The 15,810-nt window shown below is 39.5% G+C and overlaps 1 protein-coding gene across 1 annotated transcript in view; it reads left to right on the top strand.

The window, feature by feature from the left end:
* PAAF1 (proteasomal ATPase associated factor 1) overlaps positions 1-15,810 on the top strand; it is an 82,222-nt gene extending 66,412 nt beyond the window's left edge. The window contains exons 8-10 of the mRNA XM_007941039.1: positions 4,463-4,545; positions 11,693-11,775; positions 15,733-15,810. Coding sequence (XP_007939230.1) covers positions 4,463-4,545; positions 11,693-11,775; positions 15,733-15,810 — 244 coding nt within the window. The remainder of the gene's footprint in view (positions 1-4,462; positions 4,546-11,692; positions 11,776-15,732) is intronic.

Genomic DNA, 15,810 nt, shown 5'->3' with positions numbered 1-15,810 from the left:
TTCCTGTGCAGTCCATCTGGCAAAGTCCACATGTATAGCTGCCATTTTTGTTGTTGAAAAAAGGTATTTGCAGCACATAAATTGTTGCAAAATTCTATCATGCGATCTCCAGCATTATTTTTATCACCTAGGCCATATTTTCCAGCTGCTGGTGATTCTTCTTTGTTTCTCACTTTTGCTTTCCAATCAACAGTGATAATCAGCACATCTTGATTGCATGCTTGGTCAATTTCAGACTGCAGAAGTTGATAAAAATCTTCAATTTCCTCATCTTTGGTGTAAATTTGAATAACAGTAGTAGTAACTGGCTTTCCTTGTAGGCATATGGATATTATCCTATCACCGACAGCATTGTACTTCAGGATAGTTCTTGAAACATTCTTTGTGATGATGCATGGCACTCCATTCCTCTTCAGTTTGTCATTCCCGGCATAGTAGATCATATGGTTGTCTGATTTAAAATGCCAAAACCGGTCTGTTTCAGCTCACTAATCCCCAGGATATCAATCTTTATGTGTTCCGTTTCATTTTTGACAACTTCCAATTTTCCTAGATTGATACTTTGTACATTCCATGCTCTCATTATTAATGGATGTTTGCAGCTGTTTCTCTTCAGTTTGAGTTGTGCCACGTCAGCAAATGGAGGTCCCGAAAGCTTTTCTTTATCCATACGATTAAAATTGATTCTACTCTGATGAGGCACCTCTTTCCCAGTCATATTTTGAGTGCCTTCTGACCTGAGGGGCTCGTCTTCTACCAGTATATCGCACTGTGTTTCAGGGCTATTCATAAAGTTGTCCAGTAATGTATCACACAGTTTTTCTCTGCTATTCATAAGGTTTTCCCTGGCCAGTTCTTTGAGAAGTGGATAGCCTCTTCCTTCTTCCAAGTCTGTCTGAGTCTGGAAGCTCGACTGAAACCTGTCCACCATTGGCAACCCTGCTGGTGTTTGAAACACTGGTGGTACAGCCTCCAGCCTCACAGCAACACACAAGCCACCACAGTAGGACAAACTGACAGACAAGTTCATATCCCTTAGCTGTTCTAAACCTCTCTACCCACTTCCTGGCCATCCCCCTGTTCTGTCAGCCCTGGCTTCTTCTGGCAGCTTCCTGCCTAAGGTGGGTTCTCTCTCTCCCTCCCCTTACCTGGATCAGGGCCATTGGCCCTGGCTGCTTCCAGCAGCTTCCTGCCTCAAGTGGGTTCTCTCCCTCCCTTCCTTTATTTGGTAACACTATATTTTTCCCAGCTCTTTAATCAAACCTCATGAATTAAACCATATTCTGATTGAGAAGCCATAGTAAGTCACCTGAGCTAAGATTATGCTTGGGCTGTATGGTTACAAATGAGCTGGATAAAATTAAAGCAAGGGCCAGACATTTTGCTTCCCTCTTGTTAGCTGTAATCATGATATATACACTAGTCTTACTCTATTGATTACTTTTTTTAAAAAATTTTATTGTGATACACTAGTCTTACTCTGGGAGCTCTGGTGGCATAGTACCTAAGGCATTTGACTGCTAACCAGAAGGCTGGTGGTTCAAACCCACCAGCCACTCCTTGGAAGGAAGGTTGGACAATCTACTTCCATAGTGATACCTCTTCAGAAACCCAAGGAGGGGTCGCTGTGAGTTTAATCCGACTCAATGGCAGTGTGTTGCGTTGTCCTACTCTACAGTGCTGGCCCACAAAATGCTTACCAGTCTGCAATAAGAAAGAAGCTTGTGTCAGAATATAAATATACACATTACTTTCTTCCTGGAAGAATATTTTCTACAAAGAAAAAAAAAAGTCATCTGAACTAAACAGTCATATTGATGTAATTGATTTACATTCTGGCACAAGCTTCTTTTCTTGTTAGAGACTGGTGGCAAGCAGTTCATGGACCAGTTGGGATCTGCCGATAACACTTGGAGATGCATTGATCTATAAGCAAAACCAAACCCACTACCATCGAGGCAATTCAAACTCATAGCGACCCTATATGACAAGTAGAACTGCCCCACAGGATTTACAAGGCTGTAAATCTTTATGGAAGCAGACTGCCTCACCTTTCTCCAGTGGAGTGTCTGGTGGGTTCAAACTGCTGACCTCTCGGTTAGCAGCCAAATGCCTTAACCTTGGCACCACCAGAACTTCTTATCTATAAGCAGGGTTATCTTGTATTAATAGTTCTTCATACTTATATGGCATTTTTCCTTCATTGTCTTATTGAATTCTTAAAGTGACCCGTGGGGTAGTCAGGGCAAGAATTATCTCTGTTGTACATGCAGATGATGAAACGAAGGCACAAAGAGACTATTTGTCCAAGTTTGTGTAACTAATAAATTCTATTTTCCCATTACCATACTCTTTGCATGCGTGTGATTATGGATCAGTACATTACTTAGTGAACATTATCGAGTAATGTGTTTATTCCAAATAAGCTAATTTTCAAACAACTGAGGGCTCCCTTATGCCTTCCCTTATTAATCAACAGACCTTAATGTCTGATATGTGCCAAGTACTGTGCTAGGCATGAAAAATATGGGAATTCCCTCAAGATGTTCACACTCTGGAGGCAAATATAAAAGATAAACCAATAATTACAATTGATTGTAACAAGAGCTAAGATCAAGAGTTGATTCCAGGTGTGTGCTTCAGATTCCTTTTTAATCTTAAATTAAATCCCAGAGCAAGAGATTCAGAGTAAAGTGGCCTGAAATTGAGTCCTGGCTCTGCCACTTACTTGGACAAGTCACTTCACTTCTCTTGAATGTGTCTTTCATCAACTGTAAAAGGTTAGTAATGTCAAATTTATATCTCTCTGAATAATGAATGAGAAAGTAGAGCCATTGTAAACCTGTTATTATATAAATGATCTCTTTTATTTAAAAAACCAGGAGAAATAAACTAAATGGATAACTGTTCTAGGCCAATGAAATTACTTAAAAATCAAGTCACCTTTCCTGCTTCATTTTTAATTCTTACAAATAGTCTTACTATAAGAGCATCTTGGAACTGGGAGGGATAGCCTCCACCCCATGTAACCCCTGATGGGTGAACATTCAGCTCCCAGTTGAAAAGTCTCTTGCCTTGTAAATAGCCCTATTCCAGTGCTGTGCAGTTGTTTCTGATAAAAAGTTCTTTATATTGAGAAGAAATCTCCTTTCTGTTTATTGGGGCCACTCAGAATAAACCTTATCTTAAAGAAAGTTTAAAAGGGAGCAAGAATAAGTGGAAAAGAATAGCCTTTATATTTTGTAAAATCACTTCTGAATTGCTTATGTAAGGACCTTTGTTATCTGATAGTTACCTTATTTTTACACAAATAACACATGCGTTATTTGCAAACCATGCAGTCCCCTCATGTTAGTTTCCTATATGTGCTATGTATGTTACATGTGTACATGGTTATTTATGTGGGTACATTATTTCCCAAAAAATATGGTACTCCTTCATTAAAGTCATAGATTGAAGGATATGTTGTAGGTACCTGATAGGAAAAACTGATTTTTATTAATATATATAGTATTGCTAAAAGGCAAATCTCTACCCATGATGAGGTATATTTTGCTAATTCCTCTTATTCAGTACTCTTAAGTTTTAGTACTGTCATGATGATTTCATTCCAGAGTATATAGTAGCGTAGTGCCTAAGGCACTTGACTGCTAAGAAGGCTGGCAGTTCAAACTCACCAGTCACTCCTCGGAAGGAAGTTTGGGCAATCTACTTCTGTAGTGATACTGCCTCGGAAACCCATGGAGGGGTCGCTATGAGTCGGGTCCAACTCGATGGCAAATAGCAACAACAGAACATACTGGCTTCCTGAGCCTCCTTACCAACCTTCATGAAGACGTCGGGCATCATAGTGGTTGTGCACATGTGCCTGGGTTTTGAATTCCAACATCAATGCTTAGTAGCAAATTACTTAAGCTGTCTGAGTCACAGTTTCTTCATCTGAAAATGGAGTTTATAATGCCTACTTTTCTATACTATAATGTTGAATAAATGAGATAAAGTCTGTAAATGCCTAAAATAGCCTCAACATTTAGCAGCTATTAATATCTCTACCACTATTATCACAATCATCATTGCACTGTACCTAATTAACTACATGGACCTGTTGGGTTTGACTCTTTGCTCTCCTGAGGCTCTGTTGTAAAATGATTACTTCTCCCACTTTATCACAGTTTTCATCTGTTTTCTCATCAGCATATAATCCCATTTAAAGATAATGCATTTTAGTTTCTGATACCATCCCTCGTATCCCATTGAGAAGATCTTCATTTCAAGGTAGCTTTGAGTGGATTGTCTTGATCTACCAGTTAGAATCTTGCCAGTAAAGAAACCGTATGGATATTTAATCTCCTTCTGTATTTGTCCTCTTTGCTTTTATGTGGTTACTACTCTATGTTGAGTGTAACCAAGAGCTATTTTTGAAGAAAAAAAGTAAAATTATCCCTTTTATTCTGATCCTTAGGACTCCAGTACAAGTTATCCACAGATCAGGAGCACCAGTTCTCTCCCTGCTGAGTTTTAGAGATGGATTCATTGCTAGTCAAGGTGGGTCCGGGGACCAGTTGGGAGAGGCACTTCCATGTAGTTCATTTAATTAAACATAGTTTCAAATGTCTTCTGTGGGCTCGGAGCCATGGTCGCAGGAGACATCAAGCTCAAATGACATAATATACTACACAAAAACATTGTTCTATATCCTGCTTTGGTGAGTAGTGACTGGAGCCTTATAAAAGTTTGCAAGTGGCCATCTAGATGCAACAATGTGTCTCTCCTTATCCAGAACAAAGAAGAATGAAGAAAACCAAAGATGCATGGAAACAATTAGTCCAAGGGACTGGTGGACCATGTGAACCTCAGCCTTTATGACCATGAGACCAGAAGAACTAGATGGTGCCTGGATACCACTGTCAACCACTCGGAAAAGATTCAGTGCAGGAGATCCTGGATAGAGTGGGAGAACAATATGGAACAAAACTCCGAATCATAAAAAAGACCAGGTTTACTGGTCTGATAGAGCTTTGTGAGACTCTCAAGACTATATATAGCCCCTAGTTAACCTTCAGGTCTGGAACTGAACTCACTTCTGTGATTTCTAGCCAAACAATAGACAGGCATACAGGATGAACATTTACAAATACACTCCTTAGAACCACCAGTCATAGGAGAACAGAAGAGCAGTATTTCTGTACAGGGAGATAGCTCAGGGGGCAGGAATGCATAGGAAAGAACACAGGGAAGAGATAACTAAAGGGAGAGAGTGGAAAGAGAGCTGTTACATTGTGCAGAATTGCAGTCAATATTACGAAACAAAATGTGTATGAACTGCTATATGTAAAATGAATTTTCTCTGTAAACTTTCACCGAAATCACAATAAAAATTGAAAAAAAAAAAACCACAAACTCAGTTATATCTGTCTGATCAATGGCTACATTAGGGCCATGATCCTACATGATTCTTTGGCACAGTGTGCTTATTACATAGTACTTATCACTCTACAGTGTAGCTATCTGTGTACATCCTTGAGAATAGGGACTGTGCCTTATTCATCATGTTATGCACAGCATTTAGTTCAATGTCTACCATGTGGTAAGTTCTCAATAAACTGATAGAATAAATGATTGAGCCCTTACTATTGTAAGATATGGAGGATTCAGTGATGAATCATTTACAGTTTCTGCCCTGAGGAGCTCACAGTTATTAAGGAAGACAGGCATGGGAACATGTGATCGTAGTACTGTTTGATAAGTAGAAGACTACTTGGGAACATGGAGAACAGCTAACTTTGGTGGTAGGAGTACAATCAAGAAAGACTTCATGGCCTAGGTGACATGTAAGCTGATGAAGATTTCACCAGGTGACATGTAAAGATGGACATTTAAGGCCAGAGCTATAATGTATGCAAAGGCATAGACAAGGCAAGAAGACGGACGCTAGCATTTATTGAGTGCTTACTATATGATAGGTATTGTATCGAGTGCCTTATATACAATGTTCTAGACAAAGTGAGGGAGCTCTGGTAACATAGTGCCTAAGGCAGTTGACTGCTAACCAGAAGGCTGGTGGTTCAAACCCACCAGCCACTCCTCGGAAGGAAGGTTGGGCAATCTACTGCCGTAATGATACTGCCTTGGAAACCCAAGGAGGGGTTGCTATGAGTCGGGGCCGACTCGACGGCACATAACAGCAAGAGAAAGTGAGTGGCTTGGTGTAGTCAGAACAGAATATTTGGAATAGAGTCTGGGGGGGGTGGAATATATGAAACAATGTATCCATAAAGGGAGACTGGATCCTCAAGAAATGATGTAAGAAGGACTAGACTCTTAAAATGTGGAATGACCACATAACCTGAGTGTTTCAGTGTTATCAGTTAGGATATTTTTGGCTGTTAGCAACAGGATACTCATTTAAATAAATAAATAAATAGGAAAGTGTACCATTTCACTTATCAAGAAGTCCATGTATTTGATGGTTCCAAATTAGGTTAATTTGTTCATTTGTTTGTGCATTGAGTCAGTTCTGACCCATAGCAACTCTATGCCGTAAAGTAGAACTGTCCTTTAGGATTTTCTGTCTTTTTTTTTTCCCTTTAAATTTTATTTTTGTTGTTGTTGAGGATATACACAGCAAAACATACAGCAGTTCAACAGTTTCTGCATGTACAGTTTAGTGACATTGATTACATTCTTCTAGTTGTACACCTATTCTCACCCTTCCTTTCTCATTTGTTCCTCATTAATATAAACTCAGTGCCCCCAAGGTTCCTGTCTCACCTTTCAAGTTGTTATTGTCAATTTGATCCCATATGGATAGTTCTTAAAAGATCGTAATGCTAAAGGCAGACCCTTTAACTAATTAAGCTAAACTGTTGTTTGGTTTTAAAATGATATTTTTGGTTTAAGATTTAAAGATTATCTCAGGGCAGTAGTTTCAGGGATTCATCCATCCTCCATGGCTCCAGAAACTCTTTAGTCCATGAGAATTGAAATTCTGTTGTACATTTTCCACTTTTGATCAAGACTCTTCTATGGGATCTTTGATCAAAATTATCAGTAATGGTTGTTGTTGTTAAGTGCCATCAAGTCAGACCCGACTCATAGCTACCCTTCCTTGGGTTTCCGAAGTGGTATCACTACGGAAGTAGCTTGCCCAACCTTCCTTCCGAGGAGTGGCTGGTGGGTACTTGACTGTAATCTTTGCAGAAGCAGATCACCAGGTCTTTCTTCCACAGAGCCTCTGGGTAATTTTGAATGATCAGACTTTTGAGTGGTTAACTATTGCACCATCAGGACTCCTTTAGATAATTTAATGATTCAAAATGAAGTCAATAGAGGAGATTAAGGAAACTTGACTGCTAAATCAATGTGCTATCCTGGATTGGATCCAGGACATAAAAGAAAAGGGCATAAAGGAAAAACTGGTGATACTCATAAAAAGTATGGAATTTAATTATAATAGTATTGTACCAGTGTTGGTTTCTTGGTTTTGAACAAATGTAAGATTTTAACATTACGGGAAACTGAAACTGGCTGAAGGGTATATGGAAACTTTCTGTACTGTCTTTGTAACTTCCTGTAAATCTAAAATTATTCCAAAATGCATAGTTTATTTTTCTTAAAAATTTAAATATAAATAAAAGCTTTAGCAAGGAAAAAGAAACAAAATCAAGAACCCAGCTTCCATCCATCTTTTTTCTCTCCTCCCTGGGTTTTGTCCTAAAGCTTATTCCCTCGTGGTCACAACTTAAGATAGCTACAGCAACTCTCATCCTCACATAATAGTGGATACTTTATTAACCTTTTGAAAATGCGGGAAATTTCCTCGGGAGCAGTTCAGTAGACTTGCTCTTATAACTCATTGGCCAGAATTATGTTGCATGCACCTACCTAAGGCAGTCATTGGCAAGGGGGATGGAATTACCATAACTGACTTGGTCTAATCAGGCTTTTTCTCCTGGATCACCTGTTACTGGAAACAATTTTAAATTCTTGTAGCAAGGAGAAGGGCCAGGAATAGCTGTTGAGTAGACAGCCTACAATGTCTAGGTTTTCTGGCCATCTCTCTAATGTAGGTACCTTTCATCCCTGTCAAACTAATACCTTATTTCACTGGCCCTTATTCAGAATTTCCAGACTTTTGTAGAGAGTAACCAGTAATCTGTGACCTAATTTTCTAGCACTCTTTCTCTCTTCTGCATGGATTAGCACCATTTTGTGATGCAGGAAACAGCTGTTATATGTGGCCACTTCCCTTGATGTTGCTGCTATCACTCATTATAATCCTTTTTCATTGAATTCCCTTAGCTGCCAGATTTCTGGGATGAGAGATTTTGTTGTAGTTGTTGTTTAAATTGTGATTTGGGTGAAAGTGTACAGAGCAAATTGGTTTTCCATTCATCAATCCATACACATTCTGTTTTGTGACGTTTACTGCAGTCCCCACACTCTAACGGCTTTCCAGCATTCTTCCCACTTCTTCCCTGCGCCCACCCCCTCTTTTCTTCCTACCTTCCTGTCCTCTCCCACCTTCCTAGCTCTGTCCTTGGGCAGATGCTGTCCTCTTGATCTCACATGCTTGATTATTCTAATGAGTGCATACCTTCCTGATATCACTGTTCACTTTATAGGCCTGTCTGTTGCTTGGCTGCCAGTTGAATCAACAGGGATTAAGTTTAATTCCTAGCTTGAAGGATATCTAAGAGCCATAGTCTTAGGGTTCTACCAGTCTTCATCACACCAGTAAGCCTGGTCTTTTTTATTATTTTGAGTTTTTTTCCACATTTTCCCCCGCTCTGGGACCTCTTACTGTGATCTCTTTCAGAGTGCTCAGCAATGGTAGCCTGGCACCATCTAGTTCTTCTGGTCTCAGAGTTGTGGAGGCTGGGATTCACATGCTCCATTAGTTCTTTCACTGATGGTTTCCTGCATCTTTGATTTTCCCCATTCTTCTTTGCTCCAGACAAGGAGAGAAAAATAATTGCTCCTTAGATGGTTGCTCACAGCTTTTAAGTTCAGTCGCTGCTCACCAAAGCAGGATGTAGAACATCGTCTTTGTGGATTATGAGATGTCAGTTGACCTTAGTGTCCCCTGAGATTTTGGTCCTGAGTCTCCATACCTAGCAACTCATTCCCTCAAGCTGTTTTTTCACAACTTTGTCCCCTGTGTGCTCTACTACATTCATGTATATATTTGCACCAAACACACTGCTTTCGAGTCAGATCCGACTCATAGTGACCCCTCCTTGGGTTTCTGAGGCAGTATCACTATGGAAGTAGATTGCCCAATCTTCCTTCCAAGGAGTGGTTGGTGGGTTTGAACCACCAACCTTCTGGTTAGCAGTCAAATGCTTTAGGCACTCCACCACCAGAGCTCCCATATATATTTGCAGCACATATAAATACATAGGTAGAAATAGCCTCTGTCAAACCTATCTGTATTGATGGGTGTAGTCCTATTTGCCTTACGACCCCTGTTTAGATTGTCTATCTATATATCCACTTGTAAATTATTACTATTACTGTTATTGCAGGATTGTGTATGTAATAGTGTTCTTTGTACCTTTAACTCTTGTGCTTCTCTGTCTTTCACTGCCTTGGTCCTTTTATGCTGACCTTCCCCTTGTTGTATGTCGCCTTTCCCTTCACCCCAACTAATACTAATCTAGTTGGTGATTGTCCGTCCCTTCCCCTCCCACCTCTGGTAACCTTCAAAGAACAATTCTTTCTGTGTGTAAACCTTTTTTTTTTTAAACTTTTTACAGTAGTGGTCTCATATAATAATTGTCCTTTTGTGACTGAGTAATTTCACTCAGCATAATGTCCTCTAGGTTCATCCATGTTATAAGATATCTTGCAGATTGGTTGTTATTCTTTAACATTGTGTAGTATTCCATTGTGCATTTGTACCATTTTGTGGTTATCACTTCATCCATTGATGGGCATTTAGGTTGTTTTCATCTTTTTGCTACTGTGAATAATGCTACAGTGAACATGGGTATGCATGTATCTGTTCATGTCATGACTCTTACTTCTCTAGGATATATACCTAGTAATAAGATTGCTGGATCATATGATATTTCTATCTCCAGCTTCTTAAGGAAGTGCCATACCACTTTCCAAAATGGTATACTACTCTACAGTTCTGGGATGAGATTTTTGCTGCCATGCCACACTCTTCCCTTGAGAACCTCTGCAGTCTACCTTCTGCCCCTGCTCTTCTGCTCAAATTGCCCTCTTAAAGGCCACCAATCATGTGTTTCTTGGTAGATCTAGTGACTTTTTCTATGTACAGCCCTGTCTCATCCACTGGTCTCCAAGTTTTCTTCAGCACATTTACCATATCTTGTTCATCTCTATATTGCCAACTCTTGGATAGGACTAAAAACTATTTAGCAAATGTTTGTTGAATGAATGGGCAAATCTATCTTCATCTTTTATGACTCTTAGTAATGAGTTCTGTTACTGTTATCTCCTTCTTAGACTGTTATCTCCTTTGACCTCTGTGACACTGTGTGTGACTTATTCTCTCTCTTCAAATCTCCTTTCTCTAGTTTCAATAACTTATATTTACAAATGCCTAACATAATTCATGATATACTATAGGCTCTCAAATTGATTTGTTGAACTTGAATTCTTTTCCTGTTTCTGCTGTTGTACCAGCAGTATTTCCTGATTGAGTTTATTTTAGTTTCTTAGTCTGCTATTGAAGCTCTGATAGTATAGTGCCTAAGGCACTTGACTGCTAACCAGGAGGCTGGCAGTTCAAACCCACCAGCAACTCCTCAGAAGGAAAGTTGGGCAATCTACTTCTGTTGAGATACTGCCTTGGAAACCCAAGAAGGGGTCACTATGAGTTGGGTCCGACTTGGTGGCACAAAACAACAACAACAGTACTGCTGTAATTGAAACACAAATGGGTGGCTTTAAGAAACAGATTTTTTTCTCACAGTTTAAGAGGCTAGAAGTCTGAATTCAGGACACCAGTTCTAGGGGAAGGCTTTCTCTCTCTCTTGCCTGTGGGGTAAGGTCCTTGTCTCTTTTCAGCTTTGTTCTTGGTTCCTTTGTGATCTTCATGTGGCATGGTTCCTGTCTTGCTTCCTTTGTGCTTCCTTGTTTCTGTGCCTAATCTGCTTTTTTTATATCTCGGATGTAATTGAATTTAAGATATACCCTGCACTGATAGGGCCTCATTAACATAACAAAGAGCTCTATTTCCACTTGGAAATAGTATAGGAATTAGTATTATAACACATACTTTTGGGGAACACAGCTTTTTTGACCTTTTGGCATTTCTTTTTCTATACTTCCTCAAAGACCTCATTGTTTCAACTGTCATTTCTGTGTTAATGATTGCAATTCATAGTTCTAGCCTTAACTGCTATTTAGCCCTCATTTTATTGGGCAGTAGCATGATGTGGAAAGAGCATAGCCTTTAGACCCAAACTGAACTGAATTTAAATCCTTAGTCTACCACTTACTGTGAGTTTGGCCTCCAAATCCTCCCAGACCAGCATGCTAAGCTGCCAATATACGTCATTCATAGTTGGCCCAGCTAATAAAACTTGTTTGCCATTAGATGTGTTAGAACCATCTTCTTAGGGTAATGATCAACAGAAATAAATGGAAAGATTTAGTTTTGAACTCTTTTGAATGCAGGCTTCTCTACAGTTACCTAAATTTTCTTTCTGTCTTTCAGGTGATGGAAGCTGTTTCATTGTCCAGCAAGATTTAGACTATGTCATTGAGCTCACTGGGCCTGACTGTGACCCTGTATACAAGGTACCGTATATACTGACTGATAGCCAGGGTGATTCTCATCCAGAATTCAGGGCTTCAAGGGGCCTGAATCTGGCTACTTTGTGGTTACTAGGGATGATAATTGTTATTGTATGAAGCAGGATGGTGAGATGGAAAGAAATCAGGATTTTAAATTCACAGTTACTTCATCACATATTTTGCCTCTTCAGCGTATCAGTTCATCTGTAAAATGTGGATAATAATGAGATAATGTATGTGAAAGCTTTTTGTAAATTTAAAGTATCCTATAAATATTGTAAGAGCTCTGGTAGCATAGTGGCTAAGACACTTGCCTGCTAACCAGACGGCTGGCGGTTCAAACCCACCAGCCACTCCTCAGAAGGAAGGTTGGGCAATCCTACTTCCGTAGTGATACTGCCTCGGAAACCCAAGGAGGGGTCGCTATGAGTCAGGGCCGACTCGACAGCACATAACAACAACAACAACAATAAATATTGTAGGATCTCTGGTGGCATAGTGCCTAAGGCATTTGACTGCTAACCAGAAGGCTGGTGGTTCAAACCCACCAGCCATTCCTCAGAAGGAAGATTAGGCAATCTACTTCCGTAGAGATACTGTCTTGGAAACCCAACCAGGGGTCACTATGAGTCGGAACCAACTTGACGGCAGTGAGATAAATGTTGTTGTTGTTAGGTGCCATCAAATCAGTTCCTCTTATAGCGACCTTATGTACAACTGAACAAAACATGGTCTGGTCCTGTGCCATCCTCACAATTGTTGCTGTGTATAAGACCATTGTTGTAGCCAGTCACTCCATCTCATTGAGGGTCTTCCTGTCTTTTACGTACCCTCTACTTTACCAAGCAGGAATGTCCTTCTTCAGGGACTGGTTGTTCCTGATAACCTGTCCAAAGAATGTGAGATGAAGTCCCATCATCCCTTCTAAGAAGCATGCTGGCTGTACTTCTTCCAAAGCAGATTTGTTCCTTCTTCTTGTAGTCTATAGTATATTCATTCAGTATTCTTTGCCAGCACCATAACTCAAAGACTTCATTTTTCCTTGGTCTTCCTTATTCATTGTCCAGCTTTGAAATGCATATGAGGTGATTAAAATTACTATGTCTTGAGTCAGTCTATCAGTTCATTTTAAAATGTGAATAATAATGATAATATATGTGAAAGCTTTTTGTAAATTTAAAGTATCCTATAAATATTGTAGGAGCTCTGGTGGTATAGTGCCTAGGGCATTTGACTGTTAACCAGAAGGCTGGCAGTTCAAACCCACCAGCCACTTCTTGGAAGGAAGACTGGTCAATCTACTTCTGTTGAGATACTGCCTTGGAAGCCCAAGCCGGGGGTCCCTATGAGTCAGAACCAACTCAATGGCAATGAGATAAATAAAACTTTAAAGAGGTCTTTTGCAGCAGATTTGCCCAGTGCAATATATCATTTGATTTATTGACTGCTGCTTCCATGGTTGTGATTGTGGATCCCAGTAAAATGAAATCCTTGATAATTTCAGTCTTTTCTCCGTTTATCAGTGTTCTGGTTACATAGTGCTGCTCTAACAAGAATATACCTTAAATGGGATGGCCTTAACAAACAGGAGTTTTATTCTTGTAATTTGGAGGCTTTAAGTCCGAGTTCAAAGTGCCAGGCTCTAGGGGCTGTGTGACATATTTTCTTTCACATTCTAGTTACCATTAATTATCAGTGCATCTTTATTGCATGTTTGATCAATTTCAGACTGGATAAGCTGGTAACAATCTTCATTTTCTTCATCTTTGATGTTAGTTGTTGGTATGTAAATTTGAATAATAGTCACATTATCTGGTCTTACTTGTAGGTGTATGGATACTATGCTATCACTGACAGCACTGTCCTTCGGGATAGATCTTGAAACATTCTTTTCTGACGAGGAATGTGATGCCATTCCTCTTCAATTTGTCGTTCCCAGCATAATAAACCATGTGATTGTCTGGTTCAAAATGGCCAATACCAGTTCATTTCAGCTCACTAATATCTAAGATATTGATCTTTATGTGTTCCATTTCATTTTTGACAACTGACAGTTTTCCTAGATTCATACTTTGTCAATTTCACGTTCCAGTTATTAATGGATGTTTGCAGCTGTTTCTTCTCATGAGTCATATCACATGAACAAATAAAGGTCTCTAAAGCTTTACTCCAGCCACACCATTAAGGTCAACTCACTGAAAAGGCAACTCTTCCCTAGTTATATTTTGAGTGCCTCCCAACCAGAGGGGCTCATCTTCCAGCACTGTATCAGACAGTGTTCTGCTGCTATTCGTAAGGTGTCCATTGGCCAATTTTTGTAGAAGTAGATAACCATGCCCTTCTTCCCAGTCTGTGTTAGTCTAGAAGTTCTGCTGAAACATGCCCAACATGGGTGACCCTGCTGGTATTTGAAATACTTCTGGCATCGCTTCCAGCATCACAGAAAAATGCAAGCCAGCACAGTACAACACAATGACAGACAAGTGTTGACTTACAAATATTATCCATCGTTATTTCAAGTTCAAAACTGATTTGCTCATTTGATTAGACTTAAAAGAAAAAGAACAAATGGAGAAATATATAGTGATCAGATATTATAGTAGATATTTTACACATATTGTCTCATTTGAATTTTGTTACCATTTCTTGAGATATTATATATATAAAAAAAAAACTCACACTGCCATGGACTTGATTTGCCTCATAGTGACCCCTCCTTGGGTTTCCGAGGTGGTATCACTACAGAAGTAGATCGCCCAGTCTTTCTTCCGAGGAGTGGCTGATGGGTTTGAACCACCAGCCTTCTGGTTAGCAGTCAAATGCCTTAGGCACTACGCCCCCTCATTATTCCTGTTTTTCTTACATTTTTCAAATGTTACACAATTAATACATATCTATAAAAATTCAAACAATACAGATATACACAGGCTTAAATTCTCCTTTAAAGCTTCTTTAATTCTACTCTTCTCTCCAGAAGTAGCTAGTATTAACAGTTTGGCATAAATATTTCAAGTCTGTATTCAGAAAATCTGTGCACTTATATCTTGGTGTTTATGTATTTTATGTAAATAATACAGTTTTTTCTTTGCACATAATTGGAATAGTTCTGTATAGATTGCCCTGTGACTTTTTTTTCCCCCCCATTTAATATCTTAGACCTCTTTTCAGGTAAATGCATATGGACCCACCACACACACACACACACACACACACACACATAATTTTTTAAAAAATTCCTCCATAGTGTTTTTTATTATGAATTAACATATTTTACAAATGAGGAAAACTTGGGTCCCGAAAGGATTAGGAAGTTGCTTTAGATTATGCAGCTACACAGTAGCAAACCTGAGATTAAATTAACTCTAAAATTTATGCTATTCCCACTAAGTTACTGGTTCTTAACTTTCTTTGAATCTCAGACATCTTAGAGAACTTGATGATAAAATTCTCCCCAAAAAAATCCCACATATTCAGAACTTTTCTGCATGCAATTTTATGGGGTACCCAAGCCTGTCTATGGAAATCTCCTCCCCAGATTCGGACCCTGTGCTCTAAACCATGTGCAGATGGGCTTTTACTCTCCACTTAGAGTAGTTAGACTCCCTATTCTGTAGTCCTTGACCCTGGCCAGCCATTTTGTAAATACATATCCAGACGGCTGGCGGTTCAAACCCACCAGCCACTCCTCAGAAGGAAGGTTGGGCAATCCTACTTCCGTAGTGATACTGCCTCGAAAACCCAAGGAGGGGTTGCTATAGTCGGGTTTGACTCGATGGCACATAACAACAACAACAACAACAATCATATGTAAAATATATGTCATGAATGTAATTCTTCATCTCCTACCTTCATAGTCAATAAATCTGCTTAAACTCCTTGGGAAAAGGGGGGACTGTGGAAAGGCTCTATTGTTTTGAAGAATCCCAGTCTTCTTTTGAACTGTGAACTCTTGTGTTCCAGGTAGCCACATGGGAGAAGCAGATCTACACTTCCTGTCGAGATGGTCTTGTGCGACGCTATCAGCTTTCTGACCTTTGA

The sequence above is a fragment of the Orycteropus afer genome, unplaced genomic scaffold, assembly GCF_000298275.1.
Source record: "Orycteropus afer afer isolate SDZICR_OR568_19922 unplaced genomic scaffold, OryAfe1.0 scaffold00074, whole genome shotgun sequence".
In the NCBI taxonomy this organism is placed as follows: Eukaryota; Metazoa; Chordata; class Mammalia; order Tubulidentata; family Orycteropodidae; genus Orycteropus; species Orycteropus afer.
Note: the sequence above shows the minus strand (reverse complement) of the source record. Positions and strands in the feature narration are given on the sequence as shown.